The sequence below is a fragment of the Anopheles cruzii genome, chromosome 3 (assembly GCF_943734635.1).
Source record: "Anopheles cruzii chromosome 3, idAnoCruzAS_RS32_06, whole genome shotgun sequence".
NCBI classification, from domain to species: Eukaryota; Metazoa; Arthropoda; class Insecta; order Diptera; family Culicidae; genus Anopheles; species Anopheles cruzii.
Genome location: NC_069145.1, coordinates 24,411,187 through 24,430,490, shown reverse-complemented (window position 1 = coordinate 24,430,490; position 19,304 = coordinate 24,411,187). Strand labels below are relative to the sequence as shown.

Sequence of the window (19,304 nt, the reverse complement as noted above, 5' to 3'; positions counted from 1 at the left end):
ACCACCGATGCATTCCACGTCCCGGTCCCGGAGATCTGTCTGTCAAATTCGTATAAAAATGGCCTTCGCCACACTCGTCGTCGCCGACGATTGGCGGCCCCAGATTGGCCGGGACCGGGCCCGAGCCCGGGCGGTAATGGATGCACGTCTGTCGGAGCCGATGCGGATGCTGCGATTTCATACTTTGTTGTCCGACCGGCTAGCGAACCGCGGACTGAACCGCGACCGCATTGGACGCAAATTGTCCTAACCTTTGAACAGCGCAGTGCGACTGTCGATGGGCTTTTGGCTTGGTCACGGTATGTAAATAGCCGAGGCCGGGGCCGAGTGTCGTGCGCGAAAAAAAAACCCTCCCAGATCTAATAGGTCCACTCGATCGGACTCGATCAGAATGCACTAGGCCGAGGGCGACCCGTTCCGGTATGACAAAGTTCCAATCTCTCGCGCTGGTCTCGCCGAAGTACTCTCGGAACCGGCTACCAATTGAGTGATCCAATTTCGCCTCAGCCTGATTGACCCTCTTTGTTGGTCCCCCCAGACCAGGACCACCGCGGGCGCCGATGGGTGACGCTGACGTTTAGCCACAGCGTGGCTTTCAATCAAACAATCGAAACTTTCTTTCGCCGCAACCATTTCGAAGTGCGTCTCTCGGGTGGGACCCGTGCTTGGACCCGTGCTTGGACCCACGGTTGTCACATTTTTCGCCGCGGCCACATAGAAATCGTAGTTCCCACAAATGCGTCCCAACGTGAAGTACGCGCGGCGCTAAACGTGGCCGTTTGCTGCCTTAATTACCACCCGGCGCGCCATAGAATGCTTCCAATTTTTTAATTGCCCCCCCCACCTCGGCCGCCGGGGTCACTGGAAGTAACATTAGACACAAGTCGGCGTGCGTGTGTCGATCGTCAAGGTAAGTAGCCGAGGTACCGAAGTCCCACGTCCCGGTGTCGTCGTCACCGGTTTTCGTTACCGGCGGTAAGATGAGAAGGAACCGTGGCCCTCACCATGGTTGGTGGTGGTGGTGGCGGGGGAACCGCCCTGGGAACTATTAGTGCACTAATGATTTCGGGAACCGTTGCTGGGCGGTCGGACCGGCAGAGAGAGATCGCCACCGCCAGCCTGCCCGCTTCTCATCCAGCGGCCGGATCTCGGCTTCGCCATCATTACGGCCTTTTGCAGCGGCGACCGGGCCGGGTCAGGGTGGGCGCCGTAAAGTGTGTCACTCTTACGTATCATCTTCATCAGCGGACGGAAGTCGGACTAACGGTCTAGCGGGCTGCAACTCCCAGTTTGGCCGACGTCCAGTCCAGGTTCACCTGTTTTCCCACACCGAACCGAACACGAGGAAGCGCCCAGCTCTCCGAGGAGCACCGAGCAGTCAGCGATTCGTGTGGTACGGTTCCGTCTTCGGAGTGCCGCTCGGATGAGAGAGAGAGGGCAAAACAGTTCAATTAATGCTACATTAATAGATTAATTCCAAACCGGTCTTTACTTTTTTCCAATCCGTGCGCCAGTTCTCGCTCACATTCGTTGGTTCGCCGCCACGCCACGAAACATCCATCGAGGCCTTCCGAGCGCCGCGGTTTCGGGGCCACACTTTTTCGGGGCCCTCTTTACCGCCGGCCGCTGTTTGCGTTTCATTAGGACTCATTTACTCGGTGCGGTGCGGTGCGCAAGCGATCACTTTAACGTCCTCTCTCGCTCTCTCTCTCCCTCTGTCGAACGATCATCTTCCTGGTCGCCGGGCGCGAGTTTTTCTAGCCATCCGAACGCAAGCCCCCGAAATCGCTCGTCGAAGGCAACGAAAGACTTGCGCGCCACAACAAGCGGGGAACCCGGTGGTAAAGAGCGCACGGAATGCGCCGGATCGGACGTGAAAAGTGCACTCGATTCCGAAGCCGGCCAGGGTAAAAGCGATGCGCCGGTTTCTGTTTTTTCTGTGTGCGACGCTCACCGAACCACTTTTCTTCACCCAACGCCGGCCGGCCGGCCGGCCGGAGAAAGTCCGCCGGTCGCAATATTTTCTAATCTAATGCTATGGCCACCGAAAAAGAAAAGGGAAAACGCTCGTTCAGCGCTCCCGTAATTAATTACGCATGGAATCCGGATTCTGAGCCTCCCCGGGAGACACACCACCGGACCGGACCGGACGATAATCTATCGGAGGCTATTTGATTAATCAGCGCCCCGTTGACAACTGTTCGGAATCGGGTTGGCTTTCCGCCGAGCCGCGTAGTTCCTTCTGGGCCGCACGGCCGGCAACATCAGTCTTCGCACAACATTCGTCTTCACGACGATAAGCCACGACTCGGAGACTCGGGTGAATGCCTCCAGTCCTCCGAGGAAAACGCCATTTCCCAACCCTAGGCCGAGGAAGCAACACAAAAGAGGCAACACGGGCTACGGGAGGGAACGGAGCGCAAAACTATGCTAATTACTGTTTGCCTACGCGCATTTGGTGGCACCTGATCGTCCGGCCCGGCTTGGCCGGGCTGCACTTGCCGCTGCTGCAGGGCTCAAGGATGATGTGTTTATTTTGTGCACACGGACCTCCGATGATGATGCCATCATTAGGACCGCCGTACGAGCTACGACTGCATTGAAAGTCCTTGCCCCCAGGGCACTCACGGGGTGCCCTGATGGGCGCCGTCTAACGCGCGCTTTCTTCGTGCGCTAATCGAGAATCGGGAGGAAACAAAACGGGGCCGCCGGCAGCCAGTGACGGGCGGTTGCGGAACATTCGGGCTAACGATGACGTGAGTTGGCAATTAAATGTGAAGTGATTTATTGGTCGTTTGATTTGGTCAATGGTAATTAGTTGCGCCAATGCGGTTCGTGGTTCCGTGGCCCATGAGAAACGGTCCAGACGGGGGCTTTTTCACAGACTAAACTCCGGAATAATCATCAGCCACCAACCAGGTTTTATTGCACACGGCAAGGATGCAACCAATCTAAGGCTCGCACTGAGAAAGCTGGCTGGCTGTATGAAGATGTTTGGATTCCCTTTAAGCGCCCTCTCACGGCCTTCGCTGGAGAATGGAGAATAAAACCTGCGCAATGAATGTAAGCAGATCGTAGAGAGAAAAACAGGAGCAGCATCCCGGACCGGCCCGTCGGACCGTCGATTGCGGATGACTCGGCCAGAACATCGTGTAGCGTGAAGAATCATGCTGCGTAATCATTTCTATTTCATTTGGCTCGCCTTCGTCGGGCCGAGCCCGGGCGTCCTTCGGGCCTGGTGGAGCTTTTGATCTTCGTTGGTTATTTGGCTTACGTCTTTGCGTTCGCCGACACCCTCAGCTTCTTCCCGTCGGAGCACTTAGCTCGCCCCGGCGTGGTCGCCGCGCGATGGTCCCCCTGGCCTGGCTTCTGGCTGGCTTCTAATTTTCGCCGAGAGTGTTTTTAATCACCCACCCGTACCCGCGAGCACTCGCGGGCTTCGCTTTTCGGTTCAATTTCGGTGTTTTGTTAGGTTCAGGCACAGGTTTTTTTACACACACCCCTCGGCGGCGACTCTCCATTAGGCTCGATTTCCTGTAATCCGATCGGATCGGGTGAGTGAGAGTGAAACTTGCCAAAACCCCTCAATCGGCGTTTGGTCCTCAGATTCGGTTTGGTTCAGCTTTTCGGCTCACTTTTTCTCGCCGGCCGGGTTCGCTTGTGAGATTTTAATTATAATGAATTACCGTTCGTTGCTTTTTCGTTGGGAAGGTGCTGATCCGGAGGATTTTTTTTTCTCACTCTCTTTGTTCAAGTGCCATGAATATTTTGTTGCGCCTTTAATGAGCAATCGATCGGTGTCGGGCAGGCCGCTCGTGTCGGCGTCGGCAGCGGTGATGACTTAAGGATCCTTATTCTCCTGGGGCTGGAGCCTTTTATTTGTGCCGATGAAACGGACGTAAATTGCGTTCGTAGTGTCGAAGCTATTCCCGGAATGTAGGGCGGAAAATTCTTGTTAAGCAATCCAAGCAACCTGCGATCTACGACAGGATGAGTGAGTTGAGAGTGAGATGTGTTCTTAGCACGTATGTGTTTCTCACTGTGCACAGCACAACATGAGCATTTTTTTTTATTTTTCAGTTTTCGTCGTAATTGTGTTCAGATTGCCCTCGGAACATACTTGACCGTAAGCTCGTTAAAATCGGTTCCATAACTTTGTAAGTATTTATTGAGCATGCTGCAAAATGCTGTCAGTTTGGTGTGCTGCTATGCTGTCACAGCACGCCAAGTAGACATCATTTTTGCCAAGAAGACTTCAAAAATTATCCGGCCTTAAACACTGAATTTTTAACGATATTGGGGATTTAATGAACGCAGTGATGAAAATGGAAGACGGTTGAACAATATTCCGTTGCAAATTGAACGAAACAATCCACACAATCCGATTACCACGGCTGCGTCAGGTCTTTTTGCGACCGTTGCGACCAAAAAGAAGGATGAACGCCGCCGGGACGCGCCCGCTTGGGAAAGTCGCTCCGGCTTGGGCCGACGGGCAAAGAGCACGTTGATGAATTTCATTCAACTTTTCCGTGACCCAGCGCGGGGGAGTCGTGGTCAGGAGAGAGAGAGAGCTAACAAGAGAGAGAGAGGGAGGGAGCGGGCGAGCGGACAAGGAACCGAAGCACATCTTGCAGGTTGTGACGCCTGCAAATCAGTCTTCCGAAGCGAGTCTTCTGAAAAATGTACACAACCCTCCGAAGGGAAGCATAACAGCCGAGCCGAGCGGACGAAAAAAGAAGACAAAACGGAACAGCTAAGAACGGCAGCGGGAGGCGCTGCAGAGACCGGACCCGACCCGGAGATTCCATCTGCTTGCGGTTTTGGTGCAACTCATCGTCATCCTCAAACGGATGCATCCTCAGCAATCATCGCCGATCGGTTCTCGGTGGTTGCGGTTCCCCCGCGAACAGAACCGGGCGAGGTTTTTGGGGGGGAGCTCCGTTGCAGGAGGAGGTGTAATGGATTCGATCGCGTTACCAGGAGCACACAGAGGCACGGAGCGCCCGGACGGACGGACCACGGTGATGATGATCTAAAATGAGCTTCTTCCATCGTCTCCCGGGTGGGACGAGGTGGTGGAAGGTCCCCGACTCACGACTCTTCCGGACCACTGCCGGACCGCCCTGGCACGACTCTACGCGACGCGACGCGAGGCGGCGACGGAGCGCAAGACGACGCGGAATTTCTTTTCATTACCTCAGCCTAAGCCCACGGACACCGGGGACGCCCCAAGATGATCCTTCAGACCAACGGGGGGCAGCGAGAGAGAGAGAGAGAAAGAAGGAGGGTGTACCATGGGCTGAGGAGTTTTTCATGGCCGCCGTCGCTTTCCTTCATTTTTCACTTCACCCTTCGCTTCGAATGGCTCCCCGGCCCTTGGCCCGGAGTTGATGAAAAGGATGAAAGCGGCCAAGCGGGTGGGGTGCGGCCGCGGGGGGACCACACGGTAAGGTACCACCGTGCCGGTGCCGCCGAAAGATAATTACACCGAGAGCCCTCGAGAGAAGAAAGGCAGCGCGCCACCGAAAAAAACACAAAAAAAGGCCGCGGAAGAACGGACGCCGGATACCGTTCCGAAGCGGTTCCGAGCCAGCGGTTCAATTTTTAGACGACTTTCCCATTTTCCACACACACAAACGATAGGGATCCATCTCGGGCCCAGGAAAGTTGCGCCCAAGGACCTTTCACTAAAGAACCGCCATTAGTTGTCGCAGCGCACGAGGCCACCCCCGGGAGGATCCCGCCCGCCCGGAGGTGACAGTCGTCGTCGGTGGTGGTGGCGAGGTGAAGCTTAAATTGATTTCCCACGTCCCCAGCACCCGGCTGGCCAGAAGGCGGGCGCGTGTTATCAAAATTCCATTATCTATTTCGGTTTCAACTTTCCACCGCACGGATCGCCGGCGCGCGGACCGGTCGCCGAGATTAATTAGCGGCGATTAGGATCGTTGGCGTCGGTTGGCCGTTGCCCCCGGGCCCAAAGTCCTTGGCCTTGAGACGCCCCTGCAATCGAAGGGTAACCCTTCGCCAAGGGTTGCTCCGACGCGTTGGAACGTGAAAAATTAGCCTCCAAAGGTGGCCGATCCGAGGGACACTCGTTCCCTCTGTCCTGGCACGCACCACCATAGTTCTACCCAACCGCTTCCGTTTCCGCTCCCGGAATCCCACCCCGCGCAGCCGGCGGACTTTGTCGAACAGGAAAGCCTCTCAAATAAACGAGTCCAACGGTGATCGGCGGCGATCGGCGAAAAGAGGGAAGCAAGATCGATGGCTGCTGCTGCTGCTGGGGCGATTGGGGTGCGGTGGCCGTGGCGCGGCCGCGGCAAAGATGATAGCAATCATAATAATTGATTACCCGTACACCGCCTTCAATTTATTTGCTCAAAATCTCGGCGGCGGTGGCCGCGATCCCGATCGCGCCGAGCTGTTTCCGCTATTTTTCCGCTCCCCTTGCTGGTTTGAGGTGCGCACTTTTCCATTTGGGCTTTTTCCATTCCAACCGCCGCCAGAGCACTTATTGGTGGCCGTATTTCTGCCGTTTTTTTTTGGGGTGCCGCTTTCCGTTGCTTTTTCCCGGAGCAAGGTCGCGGTCCCAGTTTTCCCGAGGTGAGCTTTGGGATTTTCCGTTCCGCGGGTGGCGTGAACGAAACCGAAAAGCGAGCCTCGTGAAGTCTGCGTGAAGAAGCGATCAAAATTCTTGTCCCGGCGTCATTTTTGCGGCCGAACTGGCAACACTGACCCGCGATGAGCCGAGTGATCGCGGTGAGAAGAAAGAAGCTGAGCTGCTCGCTTCCCTCTATCTCACTCCGGCCAGATCAGGGACGGCGCGAGTGAGAGAGAGACTCACGGAATGATCTCGCGACACAACTCGTTCGATCTCTCGTGATCTCACCGAAGCATTCTCTGTCTCACACGATCATCTCACCGTAGCCATTCTCTCCGCTGCAGAGCGCGCGAAAGAGAAACTGAGACTCAGAGTCAGGTTCGAAAATTCAAAGTCACGATCGAAAGTCAGTTTGATTCGCCGATCGAGACTCAGCAGCGCAAAGAGTTGAATTTCAAAATTCAGTATTCGTCGGACGGAAAAACGGAAACGATCGCCTTTTGGCTTTGCCCCCCGTCGGAGCGGGATCGCGACGCGCCAGTGTGTGTGTGTGTGTGCAGCGCGATGCTCGCTTGATGATCGATGACCGATCACGGGTCGTGCGTGTGCATTTTCTACGGCCAGTGAGTGAGCTTCCGCAGATAGAAGCGAGTGGAGTGTGCGCGGAGATCGGGTTGTGAGATGCACACCGAACGGCGGCGCCAGCAGCGCCATCGGGTGGCGGTGCACGGCGGGACGGCCGTGGCGACGGCCAGCAAGGGTTCGCTGCACGCCGCCGGCCAACCGCCACCGCCACCGACGCCGGCACAGCAACCTTCGATCCACCCGACCGTGTGGGAGATCCTATCGGCCGAGCTGATCCTTTCGGTAATTACCGAGTGTCCTTCCGTGTCCCTTTCGTGCCGTGTGTGTGTGCGATTCTTTCGGGTCCCTTGCGTGTGTGTGTGTGTGTGTGTGTGCCAGTGATGTTAATTTCTTCTCTCTCTCTCCGTTTTTCTCTCCCATTCTATTATCCCTTACGCGCGGTGCATCATCCAGAATGAACCGGAAGGAACGCCGGAGCTGCCGGCCGCCAACCGGGCGCTGTTCCTGGAGAAGGTGCGCCAATCGAACACGGCGTGCCAGAACGGGGACTTTAGCACGGCCGTGCAGTTGTACACGGACGCGCTCGGGCTCGATCCGGGCAACCACATCCTCTACAGCAACCGATCGGCCGCCCGGCTCAAGCAGGGCCAGTTCGCGCTCGCCCTCCAGGATGCGACGCGAGCCCGCGAGCTCTGCCCGCAGTGGCCAAAAGCATACTTCCGCCAGGGGGTCGCCCTTCAGTGTCTCGGCCGGTACGGTGAAGCGCTGGCCGCGTTCAGCGCCGGCCTGGCGCAGGACCCAAACAGCAAGCAGCTGTTGGCGGGTCTGGTGGAAGCATCGATCAAGAGTCCTCTCCGGCATGCCCTCGAACCCACGTTCCAGCAGCTGAAAGCGATGAAGCTCGACCAATCGCCGTTCGTAGTGATTTCCGTCGTCGGCCAGGAGCTACTCGGTGCGGGTCAGTACCACGCGGCGGTCACGGTGCTTGAATCAGCCCTACGTATCGGCTCGTGCTCCCTGAAACTCCGCGGATCCGTATTTTCCGCGCTCAGCTCAGCCCACTGGGCACTGAACCAGCTCGATAAGGCGATCGCCTACATGCAACAGGACCTGGCGGTGGCCAAGAGCCTCGGCGATACGGCGGGCGAGTGCCGGGCGCACGGGAACCTTGGGTCGGCCTACTTCAGCCAGGGATCGTACAAGGAGGCACTCACATCGCACCGCTACCAGCTCGTGCTGGCGATGAAGTGCAAGGACACGCAGGCTGCCGCCGCCGCCCTCACGTCGCTCGGCCACGTGTACACCGCCATCGGAGACTACCCGAACGCCCTGGCCTCCCACAAACAGTGCGTCCAGCTGGTCAAGCAGATGGGCGATCGATTGCAGGAGGCACGCGAGATCGGCAACGTCGGTGCCGTGTACCTTGCGATGGGCGAGTTCGATTCGGCGGTCGATTGTCACACCCAGCACCTGCGACTCGCCCGCAAACTCGGCAACCAGGTGGAGGAAGCCCGGGCTTATAGTAACCTCGGCTCGAGCTACCACTACAAGCGCAACTTCACGCAGGCCATCACGTACCACGAAAGTGTCCTGCGGATCGCGCAGCAACTCGGTGATCGGGCGATCGAAGCGCGAGCGTACGCCGGGCTCGGCCATGCCGCCCGCTGTGGCCACGATTTCGTCCAGGCCAAGCGCTGGCACGAGAAGCAGCTCGAGATGGCGCTGGCGGCGCGCGACAAGGTCGGCGAGGGACGTGCCTGCTCGAACCTGGGTATCGTTTATCAGTTGCTCGGGGAGCATGATGCGGCGCTGAAGTTGCACCAGGCGCACCTAACGATCGCCCGCCAGCTACAGGATAAGGCGGGAATGGGCCGTGCGTACGGCAACATCGGCAACGCGTACTCGGCCGCCGGGTACTACGAGTCGGCGATCAAGTACCACAAGCAGGAGCTGATCATCAGCAAGGAAGTGCACGATCGGAGCGCCGAAGCTTCGACGCACGGGAACCTGGCGGTGGCGTACCAAGCCCTCGGGGCGCACGATATGGCACTGATGCACTACCGGGCGCACCTGAGCATAGCGCGCGAACTGAAGGACACGGCGGGTGAGGCGTGTGCCCTGCTGAACCTTGGGAACTGTCTCAGTTCGAGGCAACTGTTCGCTCAGGCCGTGCCGTACTACGAACAGTACCTGATGCTGTCGCAGGAACTGGGTGATGTGGCGGCCGAGGGTAAGGCGTGTCACTTCCTGGGCTACGCACACTACTGCATCGGCAACTACCGGGAGGCGGTGCGGTACTACGACCAAGATCTGGCGCTCGCTAAGGACCTGCAGAACAAGATGAACATGGGCCGGGCGTACTGCAACCTGGGGTTGGCGCACCTCGCCCTCGGCAACACGGGTGGGGCGCTCGAGTGCCAGAAGTACTTCCTGGCGATCGCACACATGACGAACCACCTGCCGGGGAAGTTCCGGGCGCTCGGTAACATCGGTGACGTGCTGATCCGGATGGGTGATGTGGACGAGGCGATCAAAATGTACCAGAGGCAGTTGGCACTGGCGAGGCAAACACGGGAACGCGGCATGGAAGCGGCCGCTTGTGGGGCACTCGGACTCGCCCACCGGTTGCTGAAGAAGCTGGATAAGGCGCTCGGATACCACACGCAGGAACTGACGCTACGGCAGGAGATGGGCGACCTGCCGGGTGAGTGTCGGGCGCACGGGCACCTCGGCGCCGTCCACATGGCGCTCGGGAACTACACGCACGCGGTCAAGTGCTACCAGGAGCAGCTCGAGCGGGCACAGGAGCTGCAGGACTCGGCGGTGGAAGCGCAAGCCTTCGGCAATCTGGGGATCGCGCGGCTCAACATGGGCCACTACGAGGACGCGATCGGGTACCTGGAGCAGCAGCTCGGCACTCTCGAGCAGGTCAACTCTCCGACGGCCCAGCACGACCGGGCCCGAGCCCTTGGCCATCTGGGCGATTGTTACGATGCGCTCGGGGATTACCACGCCGAAGCGATCAAGTGCCACGAGCGTCATCTACAGCTCGCGATCGCACTGCAGAGTGCACGCGATCAGGAGCGGGCGTACAGGGGACTCGGCCATTGCTACAAATCAGTCGGTAACCTGCCGGAGGCCCTCGTATGCCTCGAGAAGCGGTTGGTGGTGGCCCACGAGCTCGGAAGTCCGGAAGCGAAGGCGGCCGCTTACGGGGACCTCGGCAGCATCCACACGGCGCTCGGGAACTACGAGCAGGCGATCAACTGTCTGGAGCACCAGCGGGACATAGCGCGGGAGCTGGGTGACCGGGTGTTGACGTCGGACGCCCTCAGTGGACTGGGGGCCGTGTTTCAGCAGATGGGTGACTACGATGAGTCGCTCCGGCTCCACAAACAGGACCTGGAACTGTGTGAAGCGATCAGCGCGGGGACACTGCAGGCGCGGGCTTGCGGTGCCCTCGGCTCGGTGTATGATTCACTCGCCAGTTACCCGGAGTCGGCGAGGTATTACGAGAAGCAACTCACGCTGACGGCCGATCGCCTCACGAAGGCTCACGCGTGCCTGGCGCTCGGACGCGTCTACCACCTGATGGAGCAAATCGCACCGGCAATCACGTTCCTGCGGCAAGGACTCGCGATCGCCCAAGCCCTCAACAAGCTGGAGGACGAGGCGAAACTCCGGTACCGGCTCGGGATGTCGCTGGTCGCGTCCGGGGATGATGACACCGCCCGGCAGCAGATGGAAAGCGCCGCGCAGATCCTGGAATCAATCCGGACCGATCAGGTGACGGCCGAGGCACGTACCCACCTGTACGATCTGCAAACCGCCTGCTACCAGTCGCTGCAGCGTGTCCTCGTGGGCCTGGGGCGCAACGAAGAGGCGTTGGTCGCGGCCGAACGGTGCCGGTCGCGGATGGGCGCCGATTCGACGCGGAGCGCCGAGAACTCGCTCAACAACCGCAAAACGTTGCTCACGTGCAGCGAGTACATCTTCGACACGGTCAATCGGAGCAAAACGAGCGTCATCTACTACAGCCTGGCCGGGAACGAGCTGTACGCGTGGTTCCTGCAGCCCCAGAAGCGCATCGTGCGCTTCCACGCGACCAACCTCGACGAGCAGGTGCTACCGATGAAGCGGAAACCACCGCCGGAGAAGAAGATGATCGGAGGTTCCGCTCCTGTGCAGCAATCGGAGCAATCCCAGGCCACCGGTGGCCAGGGTGACAGCTTGCTGGAGCAGTACATCAACTACGTGCGCGACTGTTTGGGCGTCAACTCGGGCAGCGTGCTGCAGGAGGGTGACGGTAGCGGGTGGAAGTCCTCGAACGAGAATCTGATCGACGAGTTCGCCAACGAGCGGGCCGGCTTCCTGCGGATGGTCAATCGGAACCACCTGCTGAACTCGAGCAATTACTCGCTCAGCTCGCTGTTTAGTCTCGGCAGTGTCGGCGGATCCGTCGCAAGTCTGCAGGGTTCAACAAGGTAAGTGGAGGGAAACGAGGAGTTCATCGGAAGGCCACCCGGAACTGACGAGAATTGTTTCGCCCACCACACAGGTCCATTGGAAGCCTGCAGGGATCGACACGGTCGAGGCGCTCGAACATTCTGCCCCCGTGGCAAGGCCCGTCCTGTCTGCACATCCTGTACAACCTGCTGCTCGCCCCGTTCGAGGACCTTCTGCCGGACGTCAGTACAAGTAAGTGGCCCGGCCGTAAGCTACTTATTGCTACTTCATCAGTTTTTCTCCCCATTATGAGTGAAATAAGCTGAATTTGGAGGGCTCAATCATCGTAATCGATTTTTTTTTTTTGCTTCGCTTTGGCTTTGTGAGCTTTGCTGTTTTTTGAGCAAGCAATTAATAAGAAACTTCAATTAATATCACAAAATATCTAAACCTTGAACACTCTTTGGACCACTGAGTTCGGATGTACAGTGGAAAGAAAAAAGAAGTTTAGCTACAGAATTAATACGAATACGAATGGCATTTAGATTTAATCTCGTAGGTACTGGTACGGCCATTTGTGGCCATAGGTGAATTTGAGCACCGGGAAAAAAAGTTTAGTTGAAGTTGAAAGCTTGAAGTTTTCAGTTTTTCACACCAATTTCTTTCGTTCTGCTCGGATATAAACCAACTAGAGTAGATTGTGTTATTGATGAGCAATAACAACATGGCAAAAACCTCGAAATATTGCAAATTAACTGATGAAGAACTTCAAGTTCTTTATTGTGAGAAAAGCTGTCCTGGATTGATGATTTTTTGGCATGACTCAGCTCTCATTATGAAGAGTTGAAATTTTCTGTTATGTGAGGGCAAAATCAACATTGTGAAACAAATTACAACGGCATTATGTTCCAGGGATTGATAACAGAAACGACGAACTTGACTTGACGAAAGCAAAAATCAATCAAGAAGGAACAAGTCTATTGGTGATGACTTCTCCGTCTAACGTGGATATCAAAGTTTAAGGCTTTTAACATCGTTGTCCAGCCCAAGCAAACCTTTGAGAACATGTGGCAATTCATGAACTTTATGTGAAAAGTGCGAGTATGTGAAAAGACCCCATCCAAACTAACAGAATTAGCTAAATTAATCAAAATAATCTGGATCAGAACAATGCCTGAGGACTGTAGAAAGGACTGCATGACGAAACCATGACGTTTGGCAATAGTGTCTGGGCGGAATGGTATGCATTGCGGATACTAAACTTGTTTTCGCCTAAGTGGAATTTAGCTGGTTCTGAATATGTTTGGCTAAACATTTTTTCTTGAATCAATTTTTTTTTTTCTTGTAGTATAGCAAAACTATCGTACATAATGTTTTTGATTGATTTAAAACCTAAAACCGTAAAACCGTAAAATCTAAACTTCTTTTTGCTTTCCACTGTAGTCTTCTTAAATGGGGTTAAGGGATCAGATAAAATTGTTAGAGCCACATCCCCTTCATTGCCTACTTTGTGTTGGTCGCATACATCCCTTTAAGCATTTTGAAAAGGACGCGAATCGGTTCAAATTTATCCTGCTACCGGTTCCGGCGAAAGTGAACCGATTCAAACCCGGTCAAATACGTGGTCTGTTGAAGTAAAATAGCTAATTTTTGTTTTTTTTTCAATAATTAGTTATTTATTCATAAATATCCATTTTGTGCCCTTTAAAGTAATCCCCATCAGATATCATTACAACGGTTTCTTGTGCCAACGGTTTTTCAAATCCTCGAAGCATTTCGAAATCCTTTTTCAATTCGTTTCGTTCGCCTCCCCCTCTAGCGGCCCGCATCGGTCGGCGTGAGTTGATTCTCGTGCTGGAGAAAGAGCTGTACCTGGTCCCGTTTGCCATCCTGCGGAGCGGTGATGAAGATGGCGAATACCTGTCGGAGCGCTGCTCACTACTCACGGTGCCATCGTTGCACACGCTGCGCCAGAAGAGTCGGACGAAAACGCGAGAACCGGGTAAGTTGATCCTGAACGCCTCACGGTCGATCGGTTTCACTAATCCCCGTTGTTTCCCCCCCACCCTCCGACAGCCGAAGGACTCAACAGTGCGTTGGTAATCGGTGGTCCGAAGGTACCCGCGTCCCTCTCCGAAACGTGGGGCTGGTCGGAATCACCCGCCTCGCTACAGGAAGCGGCCATGGTATCCGATATGCTGAACACCAAACCCCTGGTCAGTTCGCACGCCACGAAGGAAGCGATCGTGTCCGAGCTGGCCGCCGCCGAATGCGTCCACTTTGCGGCCAACGTGAGCTGGAAGCTCGGTGCGGTCGTGCTTAGTCCGGGCGAGATGCTCGATTCGGCGGCCCAGAAGCGCTACTACGGTGGCGGTGGTGGCGGTGGCGGCAACATGTCCGCCGGCGAGCTACTGGCCGGCGGTGGCGATAACGACGATGAGCCGACGGATCTATCCGCCTCGAGCATGGAGATACCGCCCCTCGGGGACTTTATTCTCAGCGGCACCGATCTGCTGGCGATGAAGCTGAGCGCCAAGCTGGTGGTGCTGAGTTCGTACCATTCGATCGAACCGATCACCGGACGCGGGGTGGCCAATCTGGCCAGCAGCTGGCTTTACGCCGGCACCGGCGCCGTCCTGGTGTCCCTGTGGCCCGTACCCGAGACGGCCGCCAAGATCCTGTTGCGCGCCTTCTACTCGGCCCTCCTGCAGGGCACCCGGGCTGCCAAGGCGCTCGCCGAGGCAATGCAGACGGTGCAGCACACGAAACACTTTGCCCACCCCGCGAACTGGGCCGGCTTCATACTGATCGGCGGCAACGTGCGGCTCTCGAACAAGGTGGCCCTCATCGGCCAGGCCCTGTGCGAGTTGATGCGCACGCCGGACAAGTGCCGCGATGCGCTCCGCGTGTGCCTCCACCTGGTGGAGAAGAGCCTGCAGCGGATACACCGGGGCCAGAAGAATGCCATGTACACGACGCAGAAAAGCATCGACAACAAGGCGGGCCCGGTCGGTGGCTGGAAGGATCTGCTGATGGCGGTCGGTTTTCGGTTCGAACCGGCCGCCAACGGCATCCCGTCGAGTGTATTCTTCCCCCAGAGCGATCCGGAAGATCGGCTTTCGCAGTGCTCCGCCAGCCTCCAGGCCCTGCTGGGTCTGTCGCCTACCACCCTGCACGCCCTCTCGAAGCTGGTGCACGGAGCGGAGATCGCGGACGAAATTATCGGCGTGATGCGCAACGTGGTGGCCCAGTTTCCATCGAAGCTGCCACCGGCGGCGGGACCGGCCGAGGGCGAAAGTATCGACGTGCCGCTTAGCGTGCGGCTGTGGCGTGTTTCCGGTTGTCACGAGCTCCTGGCGTCGCTCGGTTTCGACCTGATGGAGGTGGGCCAGGATCAGGTGACGCTGCGGACCGGCAAGCAGGCGAACCGGCGGAACTGTCAGTTCGTCCTTCAGGCCCTACTGGCCCTATTCGACACGCAGGAGGCACCGAAAAGCCTCGGCATCGAGTCGAGCAGCAGCTCGGAGTCGCTGAACGAGGACGAGTCGTGCGACGAGCAGCCATCGCCGGCCTCGCAGCCAGCCGCCGGTCAGCAGCAGCAAACTCAGCAACAAGCGAGTTCCCAGCAGCAGCAGCAGCAACAGTCCAGTCAGCAACAGCAACAGCAACAACAGCAGTCCGGTCAGCAGCAACAGTCGGGCCAGCAATTGAAAGGAGGTTCCGTTGTCACCGTGAGCCCCACGCCGACCAATGCCGACTCGCAGCAGCGCAGCATTTCGCCCGCCGTGACGGTCAAATCGCAGTCCAGCTACAATTTCCCGTCCCGACCGCCGCTACCGTTGCGGCGCGTGCCATTCCTTAGCACACGGAGTGCCTTCATTTCGTACGTGCGACGACGCGGTGAGCCCGATGGGGGCCAAACGGAGGTCGGCAGCGCGCAGCAACAGCAGCCAGCGGTCGACACGAGCCTGGCCAATACGACCGACAGCGAGCTATCGGACGGATACACGACGCAGCAGATCCTGCTCAAGAGCGACCACCTGGCGAAGGGCCTCGGCTACTCGAGTCTGCGCGGTACGATCAAAGTGTCGCGGCCCGGGGGCGGCGGTGAAAGTGATGCCGCGTTCACGCCCAGCCCACCCGTCACGATCCAGCACGTGGACCCGAACGTGTCGCTTGCGCTGGCACACCAGACGCGCATCAAGAACCTGTACACCAACAACCACAGCAACAATGGCGGTGCCGGCCATAACAACCCGGCCAACGGACACGGTCCGCCGGCACTGGGTGGCGGTTTGACGACGCTCGGCATCACCATGGGGTACACGCTGCAGGAAACGCTGCGGCACGCCGATTCCGGTGTCCATCACCATCCGAACCCGGTCGCCCATCACCGGCGACCGGACAGCTCGAGTTCGGCCAGTTCCGCCACCGATTGGGAGGGGTCAGGGCACGCGACGGTGCTAAGGCGAGCGGCAGTCACCCAGGGCCACCACCATCTGCCGCCGTTGCCGCCACCCCGCCAAACCCTACCACTCGTGGAGAGCCTGCGGCCGCTGGCGCCACTCGCTCCGGTGTACAACAACATCAACGGAACGGCGGCCGTGCCATCGGGCACGGTGCGCGGGGATCCAGGATCGAAGCTGCCGGGATCCCAGAACGGAACCGGGCCTCCGAAGGCGCTCTCGTCGATGCTGGAGTCAACCAGCTCCGATTCGGAGTTCGAACGATCGTTCGATCTTCCGCCACCCGGTGGCTCTTCCAGTGCGGCTTCGATCAGCAGCAAGCTGACGTCGCTGGCGCACAGTCTGCAGAGCATGCGATCGCGCAACAAACTGAAGCTCGGCACGATGCAACACCATCCACTGCCCCAGCAGCAGCAGCAGCAGCACCATCCGCAATCCGCCGGATCGCACGGTCACCACGGTATGCCACGGGGCACGGCTTCCGGTAAGCTGCCACTGGATCAGTTCGGTTTCCTCGATCGGCTCAGCTGTCGGACGGAGATTTCCACCTCGGCGACGCTCAGCAATCACGTGCCACCGCCCCGCAAACCGACCCTCTCGACGCTGCCCGATGACGAACGGACGCTCAACCTGAACGCCAACAAGCTCTACTTCTCGCCGACCGATGCCGAGATCATTCCGCTGTCGGAGGCGACGGCCGATCTTGGGCTGCCACCCGGCGTTGGCGGTGGCATCGGCAAATCCCACCCGCAGGTATCGGTGGCCCTCGGTGGCCAGTCGGGCCACATCGGGAAGGAATCGCTCGGTGGCGGTAAGCCGGTGATCGGTGCCGGCAACAGCGCGACCGCCAGTAACCAGAAAACGATCCAGGATTCCATTCTGCGTCACATGAGCCGCGAAATGACGCCGACCATCTCGGACGTGTACCACGAGCGGAACATTGGCCTAGGGCTGGCCCCGTCGCTGTCGAAGCTGCTGCTGAGCAAAAACTACGACGAAGCGGCCGATCTGAAGGGAGGTGGTGGCGCAACCACCGGACAATCACAGGCCGTTGCGGCGGCGGCAGCTGCGGCGGCAGCAGCGGCAGCGGCCGCTTCGCTGCTCAACAAACCGAGTGCCGCCCTGACGGTCGGCAATCTGGCGGAGGCGATGAACGAGATCGAAATGAATGCGACCACGTCGAGCAAGCTGGACGAGGGTGCGTGCGGAATCTGCAACTCGCCGTCGGATCTGCTGTGCGGGTGCAGTGCCACGTCGACGGTAGCGGCCGTCGCAGCGATGACGGCCGCCCTTGGGGCGAGCACGATCGCGAAAAAATCCACCTCCAACAAACCGTGGCTCAGCAACGTGTCACCGAACATCGTGAAGGCGAGCGATCTGACCACCGCCGACATACTCGAGCAGCAGAAGCAGCTCAAATCGTCGGCGGCCGTCGGCAGTGGCCTTACGAGCAATCTGTCCTCCTCCACCGAGAACTCGCTCTCGACCGTCGTCAAGCGCAGCGGATCGCCGTTTTCCGATCTGTCGCGCCGTGACGAGGGGGACGGCCGCAGCGTGGCGGACTCGCAGTGTTCCGGAAGCTTTCGGACCGACATTACCGGGTCCACGGTGACGACCTCCAAGAGCCAGCAGCAACCGCACGCGGCTCAGCAGCAAACGATCGGGGGACCCGCATCGCAGCAACTACCGCAGCAAGGGGATCGCCCGACGGGATCGCTGGAGCAACCGAACGGTCCATCGCAGCAGCAGCCACCGAGCAACGGGACGTTGCCACCGGTGACCAGTGTTACGCAGCAACGCTCCAAGTACATCATCGATACGTGAGAGCAGCGCCTACTGCGCGTTTTGTAAATAAATGGCGCCCAGCCGAATCGCCAACCCCCGAGGCTTGGAGGCCATCTGTACAGATTTAGATTGCGTGTGGATGCGTGTAATTATTTGTTTAGCAAGCATTTCAAAGGAACTGATTAGAAAATAGACAAGACAGCTCCAGTGGCGGGGGGAGGGGCGTACGAGAAAGACGTAAGAAATAATTAAAAGAATTTGTTTTGATTGCCCTGTAAAAAAGTGTCACCCTCTCTCGCGACGATGGTGGTGAAAAATAGGATGAATAAAAGAAGGTAGATGAAACACCAGCGCAACATGATATTTATGTTGCGCCTGGTTATGAACGAAGAAATTGGTCCTTTTTTACTTACATTAATGTGGTTCTGTGATGACGGTTACAAAGAATTAATTCCTCTGCCCAACCCTGTACTCAAGGGCTAGTGAAACCGCGACCCCAAATAAGTACGAGATCCCCGGGAGCGTAGAGCTTTTGTTTTGATTCATTTTATTCTATTTTTTGCGTTCTTGCATTTTTTCAATAATTTACAAACATAAATAAAAAAAACGTTCCATCATTCCATAAACTTTCTTTTGCGGATCCGATCGTCTGTTGCGCATCGTCGTCTGTAGCCGCCGCACGTTGTCCCCGATTATTGTGAACCCGTTCGCGTATGTGTGTGTGTGTGTGTATTGTGTAGCTGTTTTTGCATTGACTTTCTATCTGTGCGAGAATTTTTCAATTTGTTTTATGAATTCTTTAAAAAAACTGAAAGCTACGGGAAATTTGAGAGCACTCGGATGTGGGGCATATGTGCTCCACGTTCATCTACAAGGGAGTAGGGTGTGATAGGGAAAAAGACACAAAAATGCGGTAAGGGTCTTCTTGTTGGGTTCAGACGAGCAAAACCAGAAACCGATTTGCCTAGGAAAAGCAAACCAGAAGTCACAAGACAGAACAAAAAAACAGAAAATGATTAAGTTTTGCGTTCGCTTAAAGAAAGTGTCTCGCTTCTACTGCGACTGCTCTAGGCTAGCTCGTTGTCCCGGCGACTCCTTTCTGTGCTATTGTGTGTACTGTTTGTTTTGCTTCATTTTTACACTACGTCACAATTAATACCCTGACTCAATGATGCCAATAGGGACAAGTTATGAGCGCACATCATCGGACGAACGGACGACAATGATCACAACAGATGCGCAACAACGTCGATCACCATCACTGTGTGTGTGTGTGTGTGTATGTGTGGGTTAGGTGTGCGTGTGTGTGTGTGTTAACGTGTCTGTTTGGAAGTGAATAAGTAGTTGCTAAGCAACCCCGCTGGCGACAACTATGCGCGCACCAAGCAAGGGTTCTGCTTCAAGTGTATGAAAAACGGGGC

The 19,304-nt window shown here is 57.0% G+C and overlaps 1 protein-coding gene across 1 annotated transcript; it reads left to right on the top strand.

Moving 5' to 3' along the window:
* Positions 1 to 1,005: 1,005 nt before the first annotated feature.
* On the top strand, positions 1,006 to 17,922 carry LOC128270099 (tetratricopeptide repeat protein 28). Its single transcript, XM_053007504.1, has 6 exons — positions 1,006 to 1,194; positions 7,307 to 7,468; positions 7,640 to 11,670; positions 11,745 to 11,884; positions 13,452 to 13,634; positions 13,709 to 17,922. The coding sequence occupies exons 1-6, from the start codon at positions 1,006 to 1,008 to the stop codon at positions 17,920 to 17,922; spliced, it is 8,919 nt and encodes a 2,972-aa protein (XP_052863464.1).
* Positions 17,923 to 19,304: the final 1,382 nt, after the last annotated feature.

Excerpts from the sequence above, each read along its gene's own strand:
- LOC128270099 (XM_053007504.1), top strand. The coding sequence starts at position 1,006 with ATGGTTGGTGGTGGTGGTGGCGGGGGAACCGCCCTGGGAACTATTAGT. Across the intron at positions 7,469-7,639 it reads CGGCCGAGCTGATCCTTTCG|AATGAACCGGAAGGAACGCC; the intron begins GTAATTACCGAG and ends TGCATCATCCAG. Across the intron at positions 13,635-13,708 it reads GACGAAAACGCGAGAACCGG|CCGAAGGACTCAACAGTGCG; the intron begins GTAAGTTGATCC and ends ACCCTCCGACAG.